At 39.1% G+C, this 24,052-nt stretch overlaps 1 protein-coding gene across 1 annotated transcript in view; it reads right to left on the bottom strand.

The window, feature by feature from the left end:
• The window catches only part of MICU2 (mitochondrial calcium uptake 2), a 149,963-nt gene that overhangs the window by 21,715 nt on the left and 104,196 nt on the right, over positions 1-24,052 (bottom strand). Inside the window, exons 3-7 of the mRNA XM_032207372.1 lie at positions 16,417-16,448; positions 16,222-16,297; positions 11,354-11,401; positions 7,255-7,337; positions 2,471-2,533 (exon numbers count right to left, since the gene is read on the bottom strand). Coding sequence (XP_032063263.1) covers positions 2,471-2,533; positions 7,255-7,337; positions 11,354-11,401; positions 16,222-16,297; positions 16,417-16,448 — 302 coding nt within the window. The remainder of the gene's footprint in view (positions 1-2,470; positions 2,534-7,254; positions 7,338-11,353; positions 11,402-16,221; positions 16,298-16,416; positions 16,449-24,052) is intronic.

Genomic DNA, 24,052 nt, shown 5'->3' with positions numbered 1-24,052 from the left:
GTAAATCCTTCAACTGAAATGTGCTTATTTAGATAACCAAGTCCAGTCAAGGGCCATTCATAACTGGTAAAATTCTGAATTTTAGACTTGTATTCAAATTCTCAGTAAAGGAAACAGAGACGCAGGGACCTAAGAGCACAGCTGCTTTTTCTTTTCCTAACACACTATGAGTACCGAGTGGTATCTCTAAACAGTAAATGACTGACTGGGACCTTTGCCTACATGGTGGACAGAGAAAATAACTGATATGTATATCTGGTGGTTAAATGAAGTTGTAGACCACAATTTAAATCTGATTTTCATAAATCAGTAACATTTTTTTTCCATCTGGTATCAGATCCTGGAATTGATTTGAAATAGTAGCAAACCTGTATGCAAATTGTGAAAGCATGGAAATAAAGAATTATCTGAAACAGCAAACTTCTGTTGAAATATCCCAGCTTTCAAAAAACACTGACAATTTAAAATACATGTTTTTATGCTTTACCTGCTTTGCTTGAAAGTAATACTGACTGCCACAATTCTCAGAAATAAAGGGTAAATATGTATAATCACAGAATCCTTCCAGTTGGAGAAGACCTCTAAAGATAAGCTAGATCAACCTTTATCCTAGTACTAAAGTTCATCACTAAATCATGCTACTAAGTTCTAAATCTACATGTTTCTTGAAAAATTCCAGGAATGGTGACTCAACCACTTCCCTGGGCAATGCTGCACAACCCTTTTAGTAAATAAATTTCTGCTAGTATAGTCACATTCACTGCTTATAAGCACCTTATGTTATGAGAGACAAAAGACAGGATAGAAAAATCAAAAGAAAAATTGTAAGAGAATAGTTAGTCAAGATAGCTGTACTATGCAAATATATTTAATTAATCTTTTGAATAGGCTAAAAGTCCACTTACAATTTGCTAAGAAACATACATTCAATGGATGTTTTTCAATGGAGAATTCTGAAAATAAAATTTGAAGCATGACTAAATAGACAGTCAGGCTCAGGTATTTAATTAGCCCCCACTAAGCTCACGTGTTTATAGCTAAGTCTGTCCAACAGTATCAAAGTTTCTCTAGACATTTTATACTATAGCTGTGCATTCATGCAGAATAAAGAGCCTTCTTCTTTCACTGTCATGGCAGTTAAATCTCAATTGAAATTGGCTTTGAGAAGTAGACAACCCTATTAAAGCTAGCTATTTTAACCTTGTGACTGATGAAATGATTCAAAAAAGAAGGTTGCTACTCATTTAAATAATTTTCAGCTGAACTCTGCATGCATATTGACCAATACCTTCATGGAAAAGAAACAATTTTTGTTTATGCCTACTAAATATTAAAGGTGTTATCAATACTGTCACTTCCATTTTTCCCTGGATTGGTGAAAAAGTAAAACACAAGCCAGACCTACTCTCTGCAAAAAATGCTGATGCATGACAGGTTTATAAAGCAGATCCCTGTATGATTTTCTTATCAAATGCTTTCAACATTAGCCATTGCTGCCCTATTCCCAACTATCCATTTTCAGTTTAAGACAGAAAGCAAGTCTGTGGAGAGAAAAACACTTCATCTACGCCATCCAATTTAAGCAAGAAGTAGTGCTGCTGATGCAAGCAGCACCTTATAGCAATAGATGCAGATAATCCATCTCTACTCTCCCTCTCCTTTGCCCCAGTTCATCAGCTTATCCTGAAGTGTTTTCAGAATGCTGTGAACTTCCCCCTCTGTTTTCAGTCTCATTCAATCTCATCCAGGTAACAGAATATGTCTCTGTGCTGAACAGAGACTGACGAAAAGATGGCAGCTGGCAAAGACTCCACTCAGGAAAAAAGGTAGGTTATACTGTCAGGATTAAGGGAAAAACAGACAGAATTGATCAGGAGTTTACCTGCTCTTTTGACTAACGATACATATTTGCTATGTCCGAATGGTCTGAAATCCAGTGAAACTTCTAACCTGGCTGGAACACTGCATTCTAAAATTGGTTCTTCTTCTGGTCTGGATTTAAGCCATTTTTTTTTGGAAGTGGACCTATCTAAAGTGATCCTTGCCTTTGTCATCTTAATGAGACCAACTACATTTCAAACCAACTCAAATCAAGGTGATATTACTGCATTAGCAGCATTTAGGTAAGTTTAAGGCATCAATTTTTATTTGCAAAGTCATCTTTTCCTACGTGGCAATTCAGAGGTTTTTCTGTCTTTTTCTGAAGTGTGGAAGAGTTACTTTGAAACAGTAGAAGAGTTACTTTGAAACCAAATAGTGGAGTGACTACACAGCAGTAAAACATATTAATTGCATACATTTCAACAGGACATTCAGAAATGAAAATCATTTTGCTTTCCCAGTTAGAAAGTAAAGTTGACAAATCATGAACTTATATGTAATTAAAACAATAACACTTACCTAAAAATAAAAAAGTTCACAGGGAATATGACAATAGCTTTGTAAAGAAAAATGTGTCTCTATTTCATACCTGAAATACTGTTTCATCTCCAGCTGTTTTTAAATCATCTTCCTTCCCAATGATTCTCTGCAGCTGTATTCGTTTAGACATTACAAAACACAGGAAAATTACACATTAGATCTTACAAGAGCTTTCTTTTTTTTCAGAAACTTCTATTAATTTCACCATTTATTAATTATAAACTCAGTAACACTTTTGCAAGGTTCTTTGGTCATGACAAGGTATTTGCATACTTAAGGATATTTTGCTATACAAACACACTTTTTCCCAGGAAAGTCTGATCTATTGTGGTTAAAATAGCCAAGCAGCACATCTGAATCTCTCTCTTGCAACCCAACAATTACTCTGTTTTTAGAAGACATGCTTTTGCACCAGAAGCTTAGTATTCACTCCGTAAGATCTCGAAACTCAGGGATACAAAATCAAGGGTCACTTGGGGAATATAAATTATTCTGTGATTTTCATGCTGCCCTCCTACACATTTCTGTGTAGTTCTGCTATGGACAAGTTCTTCTAGACAAGAAAAACATGCCTGTTCAAATGAGGTACTATACAATTATCAAAAAAGAGTAATTCAATTAAATAAGCAACCATGTTTTCAGAACTGGAATGAAGCAGAATGTGGTCTGAGTTTCCACTCCACCCCACAAATGAAATGAATTTTGAATGAGTTGGCCAATACAATCTTTAGAAGTTCTGAAATGACTCACACTTGAGAACATACTTTCACTGTCTGAAGTAGAGCTTTCAGGTAATATAGGAAATACATTAATTTGCTGATTATTAAAAGCATCTAAACTGTATCTTGGCTGCAAGCTTTCCTTATGACTTTATTTTAGCCTGGAAGGACAACACGACCAAAGAATGAGTGATTTATCATAGCATAGGGTATACCTACCTTTCATAGACATTTGCACGAATCCTCAAAAGGACAGCAAAAATGAAAGAAGAAGGGACTTATTAAAAGTTAGGTGTAGATACAGACTTACACTGAGTACTCTGGATTTAGAGTCTTTAGGAAAGATGGTTTTAAAGCTAGGGTTTTTGACACTGCTGGCTTGTTTCTCAAACATTTCTGAGCTATTCCTCACTATTCCTCCCCATTAAAACTGGGAAAAAAATCCATGATCAAATTAGCATGGTCATTATGTTGTGAGCTTTTCAAATCACTTCTTAGGGCTTTATATATATATTTTTTTCATTTTTTTCTTTTTGGCTATGTTTTTAGAGAAGCAATATGGGCTTGTAAGTAGTGGGTAGAAAAAACTGTACTGTTTCTGTTGCCACAGGTTTTTGTATGGCCTTCAAATTTTGACTAATTCACCTGTTTTTTTTTTTTTTTTTTTTCTCTCTTTCTTGTGATAGCCTCAGTTTGAGTTTTGAGTTTTCTATTATTATTTTTAGGAAAGCATGACTTTTCTAAATATGAGACAGGTCAACAGTACCAGTTTCTCCAAGTTTCTCCAAATTCTTTTTATTTTTGATCACTTACTAAAACGACTGGCCAGTACAGTAAGTGCATTATGAATTTCTTGATAGCAAAATAGCAATATAGACCTCTGGATAAAAGTACATCTGCTCCTCCATATTCTGACAAATTTCATTTTCTTCTTACATGAAAAGTGGGTAATACTTTCCAAATGAGAGAAAATAGGATTTTTCCTGTTGGGTTTTATTTATGAAGGACTCTCAGAAGATCTGCAAAGAATACTAAGGAACACAGACTTGAAGTATAATTTTTCTTTCAAATATTCTGGAAGATCTTGTTTATTGTTTTCTTAGACTGCAAATCCTTATGTTGCTTGAAACCATACTTTGGGAAAAAATGATGAGAATTTCCAGTAGTTTGCAGATTTTTTCCAGCACAGTGCATCAACTGCTCACAGAGGGATACAAATTCTGCCCTCAAGCAATGGCCTCTAGTACTGAACTTCTCCATGTAACATTTATCTGCATTTAATATTTATATCTGTTCGTCACAGTGAGATACTAATGGCAAATTCAAAGAGAATGAGGCCTATTATGCATAATGGATGCCTCTCTACTAAAGGCCTACAAAGAAGTAGTATTTTCTGAAGAAGATGAGCTGACTGAAAGGATATATCCAACTCCAAAAAAAATGTGACTTTGCATCTACCAGTTGTTGAAGAGAGATCAGTGCTTGTAGATGTTATAACACTGCACAGGTGGTCTATACCAAACCACCACAACTGCTGGACAGTGCTTGTTCGTTCAGTCTTAGATAAGCCTCTACAAGCTTTTTTTTTTTTTTTTTTTTTTTTTTTTTTTTTTTTTTTTTTTTGTGGTATCTGCTGTTTTGAATTACTGTTTAAAGGCTGTCTATTAAATCTGAATCACATAGCTCCTCTATGTACCATTGGAGTTACCTTACCTCCATTTCCAACAGTATGGAGCTGTTGTTAATTTTACTTAAAAATCTTTCATCAGGACAGTCAGGGAAATTCCTTATTTGATAGGGATTTTTGGACCTCTGATAGCCTTATCCTTGATGGAAGGTCTCAGGTGAAGGTGCCTGGGTTATTATGTGCACTAGTGTCAGACTCCACTTCAAGGGATGCATATATCTGGAAATCCCTCTTGCCAAGTCTCATATGAATGCCTTGGCCAGTATCCTACAGTCCTTGCAAGGATGCAGATAATAAGGGTCTGGGAAACAACTTTGTGCACTCTGGCAGGGTTGGCACTAAGGTCTGTGAAAACCCAGTATTTACCAAATCTGCTTCATTCTGGAACTGCAGGGCAAAGCAGAAAATCCTTGTAAATGCCCACCTCAAAACACAAACTGTGGTTCTGGGCCCTAATACTGGAATAAGGTGCAATGTCTCTTGCATTTTGACTTTTACCACTGAAACATGGATGAAGAAGAAATTAAAAATAGACTGGCCTGAACACAAAGAGATAGAGAGGAGAGAGGAGTCTGTCCCCTTCCCTAAACTCCTCCTTGAAAAGAGGAAAATGTGTACAGAAGTGGAAAGGCTGTAGAGGAAAAGAGAACCCCCTCTCTTTCAAAGCACGGAATTGCATTCAAGATCTCCGCTCCTGAACATTCACTTGATATTAGGAAAGAGCAGTGAATCCACTGGGAAATCCTGCATCTCATATTCCTTCAGTGACTGATCCCCACAGCTCTGAACAGCTTATCTATCTCCATCACGTGTTTCAAGCATTAAGGACTTAGGCTTAGAGTCTGCTTGTTGCCTTTCTCCCTTTCTGGAATGATTTACATGATACATCTTGTGCTTGGTTATTCATTAACACATTAGAGTTGAGATATACACAATTCAAAGCATGATTGACATTTTACAAACAAAAATACAAAATTCTTACCTAAGTTTCCTAGAATTATTGTCAAATAATCTGTGGAAATTGCCGGTATTTTCATTGGTACTGCTCTGTTAACTTTCTCTATGCTGAACACTCTCCACTTTTCCCTTTATTTTTATTAAGCAGATTTTCTAGACATTTTTTTCTGAGAGTATGAATTACGGAAGGAATTATATTTTCAAGTGCCAGCACTTTCAAATGTTCACAGGAAACAGAGATGATGTTTCATTGTACAAAAATACAGGAACAAAATACAGAAGTCTGTAATTTGTCCACCACTTGCCATTATTTATTGTATTTTTTATCAATATAACTATTATTTAAAGTGACAGGTTAACTGATTAAAGTACGTTTCTTCAGTGTTTTCCTGCAGCTACTCTAGGATTCTTCAAAGGAAAAAGGAGATTAACAACCAGTAGACTATCAAAAGGAGTTTTAAATTCAATAGTCAGAATTTTACCACTAAGACAGGAAAAGCAGACACTAATTGTACCATGTTACAGTTTGACTAGCAAACTATATGGAGTCTATCTCAGCAATCTTATATTAACTGTTTTTACACAAATTTGTGATTCTGTGAATTAACAACACACCATTTTTCTCTCTGTGAAAACTGCACCCAGAAGCTCTGGTGGAACACCAGAAGTGAAGTCCCACCTGCAGAATTGCCACCATACTTGCACGAGGTTTCACCCTGAAGACTGAAAGCTTCCAGTCTTCACACTGAGATTACAGTGCGGAGTGAAAACATGTCTTATACTGTGCCTTTCCTAGACTGTTCAAAGAAGAACACAGTCTAATCTTCTGACAAAAAGTGTAAGAAATAACATAGCTTGTTCTGCTGGAAAGAGAAAAGTATTTCTGCCAATTAAAATCAAGTTGGTTGGATTTCCATAAGGCCAGTTGCCTTAAAGTTAAGGACAGGTTGCCTTAAAACCAGTACTTGCTTTTGGGAGAACTATCACTGCCTTTGCCAGTTTGCTTAGTTCTTGCACAATGCTCTGGCATTGCTTCTGTCTAATCCTGTATGCTGCCCAACCCTATACGCTACCCCTACACGACTGAGCCAAACTGGGCCCAGCAGCAAGCTCAGGCACCAGACCACTGGCTGCATCCTTGTTCACCAACTCAGTGACATGCTCCTGGCTTGGGCTAGTTATTTAAATTAGCTTCCAGGATTAAGGGATGTAGAATAACTCGTGCCTCCCCAGTAAGAAAGGTTTAGATACAAGCTAAAGGTAATATTCAAAGCGGATTCATGTATGATAAGCATTTCTACAGCAATGCTTTGCTATGTACTCCTTTCATATAAAGTATTTTAGTAAACGTGTGATCACAGATTAGATAAAAAAATAGGCTTAAAAATTTTAATGCATCTTCATTTAGCAAATATAACCTATGCAAATACTTAAATGCTTTAAAACCAATATGCACATACATATACATACCTTAAAGAATTCTTTCTTTTCAACTTGCTCATTGCCATCTGTATCCAACATTTTAAAAGCGATCTTAAATCCAGTCTGGGGTTCTGCAACAAAGTGTGAAAGAACTTTATGGTGTACACACACACACGCATTTACACTAGTACATAAATATTTAATCTAAAAGGAATATTGCCTGCAGATTCCATTTGCCACAGCCATGCATGTACTTCATATTTCCAGTCAACCATATGTACCTCCTTCAATATAAGCAAACATTCCAAAAATAATTTTTACTACCATTTCAAGGGATTATTAATGCAATGGCAAAGCAACAAATGGCAGCAATGCCTAAATACTGCCACAAATGTCCATTTGATCCAGACAACTGTGAGTATGTTGTACGTCCTACTGTTGTGGTCTATCACATATATTCTCTATACATTTTGGCTCAGTTCTGAAGTCCAGCTCTGCCCTCTTTATTAAAGCTACTTCTTAGCTGACATGACTGGAAAGTGACTTGAGAAACCAATAATAATTCCCAAATTGTGTGACAGATCTAATGTATTTCTCCAGTACTTCTTCCCTGTGATACTCTATGTCACTATTTTCTGTCTGCACTAGTCTAGAAAATGGACTGATCTTGGAGGTGCTCCAAGTTCTCCCAGCTCCCGCTCCCATTGTGGTAGCCACAGGCCTGTTTTTCCTTCTCTTCTCCATCCTCCCTAAACAATGTGCTCAAATGTTACTGAGAAGTAATAAACTGCTATTTCAGGCCTTTTTTTTTCTGACAAAAGCATGTTTTGTATGCCTCCCATCAAGCTGAATTTTTTGGGAATTTTATAAAACTTTACCCTGCATTTCCTTCATCGCGTGGATGTTTCTTTTCAATGCAAACACTTAATGAGTTCTGCGTTTTGCAGGCACTATAACAACACTGTGTTTTCTGAACTCCTTCCCACAATTTCCTGATCTTACTTTGCTTACACGAGGTGACCTTGCTCATTAGCAAGCCCACACAGGAGCAGTGTGCTGCTGAAATGTATTTACAGCTCACTGAAGTAGCCAGCTCTTATCCCAGCAATTTCTGGAGCAGGTGAATTAATTCCACAACACAGTCATGACAGGCGTTAAAGCAAAAGCCATGGAGTTATCTTCTGCAGCATATATTCATGCTTCCAAGAGTAACGTTGGACTCATGAGGGCAGTGAAGCAGTATCTCTACAAACACTAATGCCTCCAGAGATTTTATTTTATTTTGGAAGTACATTCTTCCAGTTCCATCCTGCAAAGCTTCATGTCTTGCTTCTTTTTAGAGTCTTTCTGAAAAGGCAAAAAGTTAAAGAAATACCCTGTTCTTTTTAAGTGATAGCAAGATGGTTAAACAAAGAACTATTTTTACATTTTAGAAATAACTACATCTTCAGCAGCCAATTAACGGTCTCTGTGAAGCAACCTTGTGATGTAAGGATAGTTTATAAATACCATTGCAATCTGCATAGCAGAGCCCTTCCCCAGCAACTGGGTCACAATAATCAAAACTGGCTTCCTTTCCATGGAAATGCCTCACTCTAAATTTGTGTTACTAGCACAAAAGCAAGAGGAGTCTATCCTATAACATATTTAGAGAATAAAAGTAATTGATGTATTTAATAGTAATTCATACCATCTGTGTTGCAATTTTCAGATAAGAAAGCTGTTACTGAAAATATAGGACCTAAAGCTGCTTATACTGTTCAGAGATGACATACTTATCTGATATGATGTAACCCCAAAGGTATGCATTCGTAAAATAAGCATAGTTCAAAGACTACTTCAGATATATTTGTATTTAATTAGAATCAGGCAAAATTCCAAAATCTGAGCCCATGAGTTTCATCTTAGCTGTGAGTGCAGGTTATACTTAGGTGCTTCCCCTGCAACCATTCCTGCTTTGACCAAACTGTCAGCTTCAGTGACTGGCTAATTGAAGCAAAGCTTTTAGCCGTGGTGACAGTTTCAGTTCCTAGGCTCGTTCGGCAGGCAGAGCTTTTACCAAAAATTCCATTAACCAATTGCTGAAAATGAAATTCAACACAGCACTGAAAGAAAAAAGACAATAATACAAGGCACAGAGAAAAGAGAACGAAGATCACAGTTGGCAAATAAAGCCTTTGTCTCCCACTAAACTACATTTGGAGGTCCAGTGTTGTTACAAGTAATGCTTTTATATATGATGGGCAGCATGGGCTGGCCAGCAACATACTGTAGCCAGGACTCTGCTGACCATTTTTTGGTTTCCCTATTGCTCTGTTGCAGATTCAGAAGTCATTTTAAGTATGAATATCTGCTTTAAGAAATCTTGCATTAATTCTCACTAGCAAAAGTGGGATAGGTTGTGTAGCTGGGGGCTGAATAACGTGGCATGCTTGTTAGGCAAAGATGGAGACACCAACACTTGTTGACATTTGCTTTCACACTGCTCAGTAGGTTAGGCCTCTGTGAAACCAAAGCAGCAACATTTGCACTTCATTTTCATTCTTTATTGAAACGTGCCTTTATTTTTGCAGTTCAATATATTCCTATATAAACTCTGTGAAAAATAGTGTTTGATTATTTGGAGAAGTGGCACAACTTGCTCTGGTACTGCTTCAATTTTCTAATTGTTTCAGGCACTAAATCAGCATGAAGTTACTTTCAGCTACCACAGAAGTTTGACGAAATAGAAACTGCGGCACCTATTTCTGCAAATTTAATCAAAGCATTCTTCTTAAGTTACAAAGTGGTTGTCTTTAAAAAAAAAAAAACAACTTTTTTTTTTGTTTGTTTTGCAACAAGTACTTTTAAAATTAGCTTTATTTGTCAAGACCCTACTATTACTTCTGATTAAAAAACAACACTTGAACACATGGCATAACTCACACTCAAGTCACATGCAGCACTGAACAGTCAGTACTGGTTAAGCCTTGAGGCCATTGAAGCTATGAGGCTCAAGCACTGCTCGTCTATGGGTCTTGTTGCCTAATGCTTGTTGTATGCATTGCATCTCAAATCTTGGTATTTTCCAGCTTCACTTGCACTTCATCAGAACAGCACAGAAAGGTAGCAAGCACAGAAGAGAGTAAGTATGGGCGAAGAGAACTAGAAAATCGAAGAAATCGAAGATCAGTTCCACACACAAGCAACAAAATGCCTGTTGTTTTCAGATAAAGCGAGTTTGCTTCCACTGAAAGCTTTTGTTTTTTTTTTTTTTTTTGTTTTTTTTTTGTTTTTTTGTTTTTTTTTGTTTCATTCTCTGTTATGTAGCTGGATGAAGCTGTCTGAAAGAACAAGCCACACAATCAGGTCTGACTTCTACTGAAGCTGCCCAAACCTTTCTTCTCTACACACATGACAAGACATGAGTTTCACATCTCTTAGCCAAAACAAGAGATGGGAGACCCTGACTAATGAAGATACCGAGCAAAAAAGTTTTAAAAAAAGTTGTCTGTGAGAGTAAAAGGAAGGAGGTAAAGGAGGGGGAAGAAATACATATAAAATGCATGAAGAAAATAAAGTCAACAGGAACAGAAACATGAAAAAAAGAAGAATTAAAGTGTCAAACAAAGGGACACTCTAGAAATCTGCTGTTTATGTATATCATCTGTACCTGAGCATATAAATACAAGGCAACAACCTTTCAGACACTGCAACAGCTTTTTACACCACTGTATGAGCTATAATGCTTACATCTCATTGTGCAAAATGACTGAAATTGCTATCCAGGAGACAAATTATTTATCTTCCCTCACTGTTCTTCTTTCCCCTCTTTATGTGGTCCTGTATTCAACACTTCCCCTTATTCAATAATTCTTGAAGGACTTTCCTGATCCTACGGTGAGGGTTTATCAAGATTTTTGACACAATGCCATGGACCAATTTGGACACTATGGAACTAAGCTGCAATCAACTAAAGTTATATCCACTTATATTAATGCCTTATCACACTATACACAATTGTTCTTTAAGTCCTGTAGAAAATTAGAAGAGATTATAAGAGGTATACTGTAGAAAATTAGAAGAGAAAAAATATCAGAAGCTGTTCCTGGAAAGGTGTTAGCAGCTGAGTATATATGAATATGTATTTTAAATATGTAATACTTACTCGTTAGGATGGTCAGCAAAAACAGGTACTCCGCATAAGATATCAACCCTGAAAAGGAATAGTTAAAAATGACTTGCACAACATATATATATATACTTATAACAAGAATTGAAAGATCAAATCTCATAAATACAAAAACTGTAGTTTAACATCATATTAAATAGGTTATTAAAGTAAGCCACATTATTATCTAATAAAGTTTTTACTTCTGTTTTTAGTGCTCTGAAGGTAAAATTCCCTATCCAGAGACTCATCAATGCTCACGTCTAATCGGGAGAGCAAGGTTTATTTGGTATTAATAAAAGGCCTGCACTAAATCTCTGGATTCTCACTGAAAACATTCAATGTTTATATAAAAGGGAAATAAATTAAATGTGCTTTGTCACATTTAGTACCTGGGAGGAGAACTACTCCAACATTACCCTGACGGATCAAAGTACTCCATCCCTTGGCAGCCTCGGCCGGGCGGAGAACAGCTTCCCTCTAATTCTCAGGGGGAACATGGCAACACGCAAAGCTGCCAAGCTGCTAGATTGCGCCGATAGTACGGCTGGGCTGCGTGCCAAGAGGAGGCTTCATTTTTTTTTTTTTTTTTTAAATAGGAACATGTCCTTTCTACAAGGTGAAAGTATTTTCCCCCCTTTTGAAGGAAAATTCCAGTGTTTTCCTTTGAAATACCGCCTTAGACGAAAAGCCTGAGCAAACACAAAGATGTGATAGCGTCAAAATAGAGCGTACGAGCTAAAGATAGAGAGTGCAGAACGAGGATGGTTAAACAACAGAATCTGAACCATCTGCCCTGCAACAATGCTTGAAGAAAAAAATGTAAAGGTTTTTTTTTTTTTTGTAAAACACTTTTCAAAATAACTGAGCTACTTTTAACTTGTGAGCTAAACATTGTATAATGCTGAAGCTGCTGAAAATAATGAAGTTCAGACATGCCTATCTGCGTAAAGATAAACAATATTTTGTAATTTATATACAGCTAATTGATAGATAAAGAATCCATTTAAGCTTCACTGATAGACAATTAACTTCTGATAAATTGTTACACAGAGCCAACAACATTTGTGTTTGGCCTCAGACAGTGACTTAACACTTAAAGTTTTAACTTCCAGAGTTTAGAAATACTAAGATGCTAACCACAACAGTCTGAAAGATTTAGTTTTGCTGACAGTTTTCAGAGTTAATGCATTGTCAATAGACTAGTATGGTCATTGCAAGGTCATCAATTAATTGCTTTGCTGTAAAACTTGCAATCATTTTTCTAGGCAAAGTGTCCAGGCTTTCTACAAACTCAAAACCAAACAATCAGAAAAAGAGCTCCTACCCTCTTCTTTATCCTACACATCCAAGTATAAGATGAGACTAAAAATGGATAGAAGCAAATAGGGGAGGGGAAAAAATCAAGCAAACAGTGGGATGGAGAGTGATCAAGATTCCTACTCCCTAATTTTGTTTTGTATGTGTCACAGTAAAAGAATATTTAAAGGAAGAATATAAAGGAAGAAAAGGCAGAAACTTTTCAAGTTGATACAGAAAATATTTCTCAGTCATGGACAGCAGTGCAATAAGCACAGAGGTCCCTGCATGAGAATGTAATAAGCAAGTAAAGATCACTGGCCAAGTAGAAGTGGGAGTCTGCCTCTCAGATGTCTCGAGATGTGCTGTATGGGGACAATTTTTGGAAGACCCAGAAGGTGAAAACAAGGAGCTTCCACTTGATAGAGTAATGGAGAGCCCAGTGTTGGGATATACAAGAAGAGATGACACACTCAAAGGAGTGATCTAAGAAAAACATCTTCATCAATTCATTTGAAAGGACATTAACATGGTAGATTATGTTTATTAAAGATGGAGGAAAAAAGTTAGTAATAACTGATACATTATGCTGAGTGCTTGAAGGTTTTTAGCTATATGTGCAGACAGGGAACAGCATAACTTCTAAAATTCTGCAGAAAGAATGTGCAAAATTTATACAGAGATGGTAGGATATAAAGAAAAGACCATTTTAAAGAAAACACCCTGCTTATTGGCTCAAGGGAGAAGCCTGATGGCATGCTTCTTTGCACTCTGATTACAGAGGGCTGGAAGGAGAGCCTTGCAAGAAATGGCAGGGGTGAGATAGACTCTGCATCATATTATCCTAAACTAATTGAGAAGTCACTAGAGTGAAATAGGTAAAAAGGTAAAGGTAATAAAAATAAGTAAAAAATGTCTTTATTGTTCCTTAAAACCTGTCTTGGTGCCTTAAAGTAAATCCATAGCATGTTTGGCATTTTCTGGCAGAATGATTATACCAATATTGCTTGAGATATGATTTCTTTTTAACCTGTGGACTGGTTTCCATAAAAATTCTTCTTATTATTCTGTTGTTCTTTTACTACCCGTAGTGAGTGGCTGATTTATCTTAAACATAAAGTAAATTAGTTTGGCAATTTTCTTTTTGTTGTGCAGCAATTATTATAAAGTTACTCAAATTTTACACTTAAAAGACACAATGGATCAACTTCCAAAAAAAAGCACAGAAAATTATATTCATGTCCCAGCAAAATTTAAAAGATAAAAGATTCACATTCTGTTGAATGACTCAGCACACTTGCAGCCAAGTTCTTGCACTTAGCATTGGCAAAATATTGTAATTTCCTAACATTAAATTACTTTACTCCCCTATGCCTCCCTGGAAATCTCTCCCCTCAAACTTTATATCAAATGCTAACAGTACAATATTCTTATTGCTGAATAAATCATAAATATATCACAAAATATGACATGAATTTTAAAATTGCCCACTAGAAGGCAGAATTCCCTAGCTTTATGTTTTACAAACTGGACTGATGACAGCTTTCCCTCTGCTTGGTATTTAAATAACAATTTGATGGTAGTTAAAATAATCTCAGTTAAATCATGGAACAGGTGTAGATTCATTATTTTGGTACTTGTAAAAGCAGTATTTAATATATAAATATTTATAGCTTTTTAAATGTAGTAATAATGTGTGCGAAGACAAAAGTGTCAACGTTATTAAAGGGGCATCATGACCAAAAACTTTAAAAACTCCATGTTGCACCAGGGGAGATTTAGGTTAAAATTAGGAGACATTTCTTCTCAGAAAGAGCAGTCAGGCACTGGGACGGGTTGCCCAGGGAGGTGGTGGAGTCACCATCCCTGGGGGTGTTCAAGGAAAGGTTGGACTTGGTGCTTGGGGACATGGGTTAGTGGGTGACAGTGGTGGTAGGGAGATGGCTGGACCGGATGATCTCGGTGGTCTTTTCCAACCTTAACAGCTCTGTGATTCTGTGCAATGTCAAGACATAGGGATGATTGCACTGCATGTTCCTGCATCATCTCAAACTCCTGCCAAACCTTGGACGGACAGACTATAGGGACCCAAAGTCCTATAGAAGAGAAGATCAGTGGTCCAGGATGGAAAAGATGCCTGCCTAAGCATATCAGCAGCTCCATTTTCTGCCAAGCAGTCAGCTGTGGGTATTGCAACAACAGGAGGCTGGGTCGCTTCGCTACATTTTCATTTTCTGTTGGTGGATTCCTGGTTTTCCCAGGCAGAATGTGCTGGGGATCTGTGGTGTCAACCACTTCAAAGAGAAAAGCTTTACAAAATCAGTGATAGTGAAAGAATATCCGAGAATTGAAGAGCGGGAATCCTTTAAACGCTGTCCTGGGAAAGCAGATTGCTATTAATAATTTGCAAAGACAGGGAGTGAATGTTCAGCTGGAAACAGCCTTCCCTAGGATTGGAAAAAAATTGTTCCATTTGTTCCGAGAGATTACAGGGCTGCTGAGGTATGGCCACGGAGAGGATGCCTGAAGCCTCTGCATGACACTGACAGAAAGACTGAGCTTGTGGCAAGCAAGGCACCCAGCTGAAGAACTCTCCACACCTGCACAAGGATGCAAGAAATCAACCCCGCTGAGACCAAAGGGCAGGTGAAAGGCTGCAGGCTGAGCCTGAGGGCTGCTCTCCTGGCACAAGCTGGCCATGGGTCTGCTGTGCCTGCAGGGAGCGTGGCTGGTGCCTGCCAAGGAGCAGGGGAAGGGCAGCTTTCTCTTCCAGAGACATCCACGGGGTAAGGGATGCAGGCTGACCTCTCTGATACACAAAGTTTCTGAATAGGCACTGTCAGTCTTTCTCATTAGTTTGGGAATTTCAGTCTTTGTTAGCGATGAAATGGTTAATTACTCATTTATTTGGTTTCCTTGATCCTCTTGTTTGTTTTTCGCCCCTTCAATTAATTTTTGCTAATGAGATGTTTATTTGATGTCCTTTAATTCCCTGTTGTTACACAAACAATATCCCAGCTCTCAGAGTTTTCTCTTTCAATTTCTCTCTTTTTTTTTTTTTGCTTTTATAGCCAGCTATAAGGTCAAAGTGCTGAGTGAAAAGAAACCCAAACATGTTGGTTCTGTGAAAGGCCACTGAGATCCCAAAGAGAGAGAAATAAATTCCACCACCCTTGGAACCACAGAGGCCACTTTACATAATCAGATACAAATTTTCTTTCTATTATTTCTTTCCATGCATTTAAGTTATATAATGAAACAACAGTTTATTAACAGGTCTTAAAAGTCCACTTTGCACCAAAGTCATCCTTTTAGCACCTTTCTCTTTTCTAAGTAGGTTTTGTGATTTCTTCCATGTGTCCTGCATGCACCTCAGAAGGCTTTCAGTTCCCAGCCTTGTCTCTTTGCCCCTTCGTGTGTAACTGAGACTTGCCAAAGATGCAGCTGCTGGCTAGATGGGGATGAAGTCAAATCCATGAAACAGTCTTTAAAACTACATTCAATTTATACTATACGATGAGATAAAAAACAAGATGTATTCTTCAGGATCAAAAGTGCCTTGTTACCTTTATCACCAAGCTCTCTGAAAAAGGTCGGTCCTGGTTTGGCTTTTGTAACATACAGCAGTGCAGCATCCACCTCCTTGAAAGACACAAACAAGAAAATAATAAAAAAAAAACGGTTTTGAAAGAGAAGTCTATTTAGTTAACTAGCAGAAAGAATTCAAGTTCTTTTGAAGACGAAAGGAACATTTTGCTTACCTTTTTTGTCAGTTTCTTGGCTGAGGCTTTACCTATAATAAAAAAAAAAATCATCGTTCAATAACAAACTCTGACATTAAACTTTGATCAGGTTCTGTGGCATTTCTTCAGATTTTTATGGGAAAATGCTAACTAATTTGAAACAGAATATTTTGCAGCAGGCAGTTTGTTTCTAATTCCCACAACGATCCAGAAAGGACAGCATTTAAAAATAATCTGAGCAGTCTGTTCAAATGTTTTTCAACCTTGACGAAACCCCAAACCACCTTGGTATCTGTGACTAACACACGGGTGTGATTTCGCGTTCTGCGGGCTACCAGCGCGGTCACACAGTAAGGTTATACAGTGAGAAACAACTGGATTATTTACAAAGGGATTTGCAGGCACACATAATGCAGTCTGAGTACTCAAAAACTAAGAAAACACAGGGGAAAAAAAAAAAAAGAAGAAAAAAAGAAAGAATTGATATTTCTGTGAAGCAGAAGTAAATTGACCAACTCTTCCTCCTGAAACAGCACCAGGTGAAACCGTACAGGCTCGTAGTGTTTATCAGTAGGTTCAGGTGTGTACATTCAAACGGGGAGGTCACTGTGCAGTACAAAGCTGTACTCCTGTACTCCTGGCTGCAGATCTGTGATGTGTTTTATCAGTGGGACTTCTCAGCTGTCTCGGAAACCCTGCAGCCACGGACCGGCAGGCGCTGCGCTCCGTCACTTCTCCGGCCACCCGCCCTATCACACCGCCCTGTCTCCTCAGCATTTCTCCTCAAACAGAGCTTGAAGCCCCGTGTCCTTCACTCGTGCCCCTCTCATGGCTCCTTTCCTTCACCTCCAGCTCTCCTGGACTCCAGCCAGCCTCTCTCTCCTCCTCACTGATGCAGTGCAAACACAGGCAGAGCTCCTTGCATCTGCTCTCAGGACTGATGCCGCCGGGTACAGCCACCGTGCTTGGGCTCCAGGGCTGCTTCACGGGCATCTCTCATCCACAGGGCCCCCAGCACAGCGCTGCTGGTTGGGAATGGCATGCGACAGGGGCAGCCTGGTGGGCAGCAGTCAACAACCTTCTGCCAAGTGCTTTCGCATAGCTTAGCCAAAACGAGATGCGTTCTCACCAAAACTGCACATTTCTGTAACGGTGGCAAAAGACGTGCCCGGCTGCAGGGGGACCCCACTGGCACCTTTTGGCTTCCAACCTAGGGAGCTGCTGGAACACCTCAGCCAGCACCAGTCTGCTTTTCAGCATGGGCAAGCCAGTGCCTTGGTCTCTGCTCCCTGAGCTGGCAGTAACATTTTTGCTGAAAAATTCCTCCCCCCAGCCCCCAAATCAGCCTAAGGCAAGCACCTGGCACATAACGTTTCAACCCAAATGTTTGAGTTTGACAAAAGTTATAAGCAACTAAAATTAGGGTTTTATAAGTGGAGTGTTGAGTGACCCCAGCAACAGGTGCTGCCAGCACCACCTGTCACTGTGTATGAATACATTTTTGTGCAGCCCGTGTACATGTATTTGCACACGCACATATATAAAGCCATGTGCACAGATACCTTCTAGGCCAAAGGAAACACAAAATCCACTGCTCTGCCTTGTTTGAGATAAAAGAAGACTACCAACAGTTTGGGAGAGCAAGTAAAAATCCCTATACGCAGCAGGGCTGAGTCCTGAGCAGTGTAACACCACTGCAGAGCATCTTAATGAATGGCTGTTTAGCAAGTACTGTGATTCAGATCTCAGCCTTGAAATGTTGCCTCCTCTGTATGCCGCATTTCAACGAGGAATTAAATCACACTGTGGCAGCCCTTTCATCTCGGGAGAACCCACCAGGCAAGACGCCTTCTAAGAGGGAATGAGTCAGGCTGCGTGTCCACGAACAACACGCTCTGACAGGAAGAAAGGGAAAACCACCCTGCAATGATTTTCACCGAAAATGCTCCTTGTATTTGTTTTGAAGCCAGCCACGCACCCTTACTTGGTTTGCAGCAGCTCTGCTCCTTCCATTCTCCTGGTGGCCCAAGGAGCACCAGCTCCAGGAGGACGACCACCACTGCAGTACTGTAGCAGGCGGTAGCTGTTTGCCAGCTTCCAGGAGGATGACGAAGGAGACGAGCTGAACTCTGCAGGCTGGAACGGCAAAGGCATGGATAATTGATGCAAGAAAGCGCTGGGAGCTGCAGCTTAGACACTAGTTGGCCAAGTTCGTGAGGACTGGTTAAGTTTGTGCTTCTCTTCACCGTGCTGAGTAACACCTCAGTTACTCAGTTTTAGGGGATTTTAGTGACAATAACACTAACTTGATAAAAATTACAAAAGGAGAGGATAATCTGTTGTAGACATGCAGATCTTCTTTTCTCCAGCCAGCAGAGTCACAAATGCAATTACTGAGAGCTCATGCACAGACCTGTGGCTGCTGTCAACACCTCCCCTCTTGCATTCAGCTACGGCCACCCTCCAGGGGAAGGTTAAGATCTTAACATGCCAACCAACCTGTTTCAGAGGTGAAAAGATGGTAACAGCAACGGTACAGAGGTGCTCATGCTACCACTGACTGGGGAATACTGACTGGGGAATCTTGGCACAAGGGAGAGGACCAACAGAGGAGACGAAGCCTTTGCTGAGTGGCAGAGGAGAAGGAGGAGGAGAAGGAGGAGAAAGAAGAAGTGGAGGATGATGATGATGATGATGATGAAGAAGAGGAGGAGGAGGATGGGCTTCAAAATAAAAAGTTCTTATAAAGTAGGGGAATGAAAATAGCATTCAGATGTCAGTAAGCATGTGTGCTGGCACACCAGCATTTTTTTTTTTTTTAAAGAAACACCCAACAACCCACACCTGACATTTGGGGCACTAGTGTTATTTTTCATATTGAAGTTTGTGTAAAGTATTAGAACACAATCTTATAATAATAATAGAATGTAAACTGTAGAATTAATTTCCTCCAGTAACTACTTGCATATTTTCTAAGAATTAAGTCCAGTTATTGGTAGTGTCACCACATAAAATCATCTGAGAAGGTTCAAATCTCAGCTTTCACTTGGAAATGTTACCTACTTTTATTGAGCCACTTGTAATATTCCTTGAATACTAATTCTACTCTTGGTGCTTATTCTTTCAATTTCTTGACTCACACATCACACATGCAGCCCTCTGATGAACAACATAATTTAAGCCCTTATTCCCTAATTCTTCTTTGCAAGAAATACACTGCAAATGTAGGAACAGTTTTCTTAACCAGTTCAGACACTAAAAAAATGCCTCTTCCTCTTTATCAGCTAGATCTCAGTGCTGCTACTCCTGACAAATGGCCACAAATATACAAGGCTCTAAGTCTTTCTCTGAGGAATACAGGCAAGGATATTATTTGTAGGAACAATTTAACGTAATAAGTAAAAGAACCACATGATGCACTTTTCTATAGTTTTATTCTTTTACCTTTATATATTTTTGCTAATAGGAAAATTAATGACATATGAGAAAACTTTATTATAGTAGAAACAGTCTTACTTTGATATCAGAAAAAGAAACTTGAAATTTTTATTGTTTTGAACAGGAATGAATGGGAAGAAAGACTTTTTTTTTTTTTTTCTTTTTTCTTTCCTGTATGTCTGCCAAGACTGTGATGGAATTCTGGCTTGAGGTACACTGAGCATTTTCAAGGGTCTCTACCTATTTTACAGATGCCATCATTTGGCTTTCACTATCTACAGTGGATCCATGGAACAACCACGAGGTACTGACACACCTTGCATAGACAAAAAAAGCCATTCTAGCTTTTTAAGCTGAATGAATGCTGAGTCTACCTGCAAGCAGACAAATTCTGTGCTGTTCGCCAAGAAAGTTAGCTGACAACTGTAATTAAGAAAACACTGCCAAAAGCAGCTACTTCAGCTTTAATTTGCCCTCGGCAAGCCTGAGTATTTTGTCACATACATTCCTTACAATAGAAGGGTTTCCATCAGCTATCAATTTTTTACACTGAGATGTAGAATGAGCCCGACATCAATGTTAGGATTAGCGTTAGGAAGGGGATGAATTAAACAAGTACCCACTTGCACTCTGTAACAGCCATTTACACCCGCATGGCTCAGGAAGGGCTCAGATCTGACAAAAGATGTGCAGAGCCAAAGAATGAACAAAATCACTAAGATCCACAATTACAACAACAACAACCAAATGCCAAAGCAAAAGCAGAAAAATTACTATCATCAATGATAGCAGAGAAAGTAGAATTTTACATGTCTCAGTATTGCTCTATTTTGCTAATATGGAAATCATCATTAATTTTAAAAGAAATCTTCCTCCACAGACTTAACCTCAAATTGGAACAGGACAAAATAGGGATCTTTCCTTAAGGGAACAATAGGTTCCTGTCCCTCTTATCAGCAATGTCACTGAGAAGGTTTGCCCACGATCTCTCTTCAGCTCTACTTTAGATAGACACAGTGATAACCAAGTAAAAAAAAAATGTCTTCACAGCTTTTAAATTTTAGATAGCAATCATTGCTATCCTTGCTGAAGTTTGACAAGTTCAAAGTCATACTAGGGACCTAAGAAATTACTTGTTTTTCCCAGATAAAGTAAGACGACAACAGTGTTCTGTGTGTCACAATTTAATAAAACTTTTGTTCTGCAAAATGATGGATGAAATGGACCTTTTAGATAGGATGGGAATTCAGCAGAGTTTTAATCTGCAGGCTCTGAGGATCAGGGCCTTAATCAGAAATGCTGTGTGCAACGCATGCTGCGGCCTTTGCAGAAGAGCCCATCCTGCAGCCTTGCCTGCCATTGGGAACAAGGCTTTGTTTTGTTCCCTTTTAGCCCACTGCCAACTTCCACACAAACCAAACTCTGCAAGTTCAACCCCTGGACCCCAGTGAGCTAGGTTAGATAAGAGTCATGGACACTGATTTTCTCCGGGACACCTGGTTATTTATTTTTGAATTAGCCTAAAATATAAGATCATTGAAATTCAGTAGCTTGTACTGAATTCCCGGCTCTTTTTATTATTAATATTTTTATATGATACTGGACAGGTAACTTATCTCAGCAAGTTCTTTGTTTACCTTGCTTCTTTACATGCTCAGCTCTTAAAAGCAAAGACAATCTCTTCCATGCATTTTTAAAGACCTTACTGTTAATGAAACCAATAATGTAAAGGGCACAACTCAAGCCAGTAATTACTTCTTTAAAGTCTCCTTTTGAAATATTGGTGACAGAGATAAATCAAGAATAGACAAAAAAAAAAAAAAAAAAAAAAAAGTCTTTTGAAGGCATGACAAACCAAGCGGTCAGATTCCTATAGCTACCGGCACACCAGTATCTGAATAATAAATGAGAGCACTATTTAAATGAATTAAGAAACCGCTTCAGCTAGAAAGCTTTTACTGAATTAGGGCATTGCTCCATTGAAACATAATTGACAGAAGTCAGTTCAATCACACGAATTAGTGAATTGAACCACCTGAATTAAAATCTAAGTATGCCCAGTGGAAAAGGCAATTTACAATAACAGCAGCTTCTGATATGCTTTACCAAACAAGCTTTGCATCTGTCCTTCTTTATTTAGAGCAATCATCCCTCCAAGGAAATGAGAAATACACGGTCCTGGGTGGGGGCCAGCGCTGGCAAGTGTCCATCTCAGAGGAGCAGTTGCATCAGCCCCGGCCGGTGCAGGAGGACGTCTCTGTGAGTCAGGCAGCCTGGGGTAAGAGGGGTGGGAAGCTGATGCAGGGAGGAAACATCAAAGGATGACACAGCCTTTTAGGAAACCAAAAGAGACCGAACATTTCAGATATGCCACTTTCCAAAACCCGTTAAAGGGACAGTGGCATGTAGTTACCAATGTTAACCAGAATAACCCATGGCATTGGGCTAAAACCTCAGCTTGTGATGCTCACCACCGAGCACGCGAGCACCTCTGTCCTCTCTGGGGCTGTAGCAGCAGCCTTTGGGAATGGCAGCAAGAACAAGGGAGCCACTTTTCCATAGGTATTATCCAGGGAAGGTGACTTGCTCCCAGGTCTGCTCTCTATCCTAATAACATACCCAGGATGCAGACAGGAAAAGTTTGAGAATATGCTCAAACAGCCAGGCTTACCATCACACGTGCACTGCTAATCCTTGCAGTGTTATATAGCATACAGAAGGGGATTTCTTCCAATACAACCAGAAAGTGTAGCAGCAATCCAGGCTGGGAAGGGCTAACTGGAACTGCAATTCGACAGCTCTCCATGTCTGCAAGCAACGGCAGCTCTCAGCCACGGCAGGAGCGAGAGATGTGAGATAAGACTTCACAGGTCTTATTTCACACATGAAGAGCAAGGAGCCAAGCAGAGCATGCAGATCTCTGGCAGATGAGCAGCTCCCTGGAGGAGAGGCTGCCAGCCTGCTGTGCTGGTCCTGAGGTCAGGATAGGAGGCAGCATCCTGAAGGAAAACTTTTCTTGTGTGAAATGCAGGGCTCCAAACTCCCAATTCAGTGCCCCATGCTTGGTTGCTCTGGCTTCACTTAGATATCTAAAAATTAGACGCCTAAATCTGAGTTAGTGGTCTCTATGGTGCTTTGCTATAACTACAATGGTCTACAAACATATGTAGAAAAGGGTGTATAATTAGCTCAAAAACCTGCTGCTCCTATTTCAGGTCTGAAGGAGAGCTCATGTGCCCAAAAGCTTGTCTAATTTTTCCAGCTTACAGCAGCTGGTCTAATAAAAGATATTATCTCTGTCTACAAACCTCATCCCGACTGATGACTCCAGGCTCCCTTTATAGTCAGGGGAGAGAACAGACACAACGAAAGAGCAATTTATTCCACATTGAGAGAGGTGTCTACTATGGGCCTTGGACTTACCTGCTTCCTTCCATAACTTTAAAGAGATCCTACAACCACTCGCTCTGGCCTGACATTCACTTTTATATATATGAACAGAGTAGATGAATACTTTTGCAAGTGGTATATTAAGAATTTTATCAGGTGCAAAGGGGAAAGTGGATTACGGTACAAGAGGTGGAATGGGCTGCATAACTGGAGCAATAAATTATCGTAAAAGACAATTACCTGGAAGGAGCTGTACCCATAATGTATGTTTCAGAGACCAGAAGGGTGGAGAATGACTCCCGCCAATCTCCAGAACAGCATAAGCTAGACTAAGCCTTCAAGAAGACTTTGAATTCATGAACTTTGTTCCTGCTGTGCAGTGAAGAGGAGATGATTTCTGTAGCATTGCCGTGCTTCATGTTGTCGTCTTCTATGGCTAACAAAGACTACTTTTTCAAGTATAGCAGTGCTGGAGCACGTGCTAGGTTGAGGTACAAACAACAGATGAAGATAAACTAAGATAGCCTCGTGTCACTAGAGGTTTAATTCTGCTCCTCTACTAGACAGTGGTAGAAGTCAGGATCCGTGGACTAAGGGCTCTGCAATCTACTTTAAGGGGGGAGAAGATATATATAACAAAAATGAAGAGGCAAGTGAGAACAACAACAATGAAATGACAATTAAAGTTTAACTGCATGCACAACGTGAGAAAATTGCGTCTTAATTGTAAACAGAGATGAATTTGGATTCAAAATGAGAATGTGTGCCTATCAATCATCCCACTATCAAAATGAAGGAAAAGGTCAACAACTTAACAGCAACAGAA

The sequence above is a fragment of the Aythya fuligula genome, chromosome 1 (genome assembly GCF_009819795.1).
Source record: "Aythya fuligula isolate bAytFul2 chromosome 1, bAytFul2.pri, whole genome shotgun sequence".
NCBI lineage: Eukaryota > Metazoa > Chordata > Aves > Anseriformes > Anatidae > Aythya > Aythya fuligula.
The sequence above is the reverse complement of the archived record's forward strand: the minus strand, read 5'-3'. Positions and strand labels throughout refer to the sequence as shown.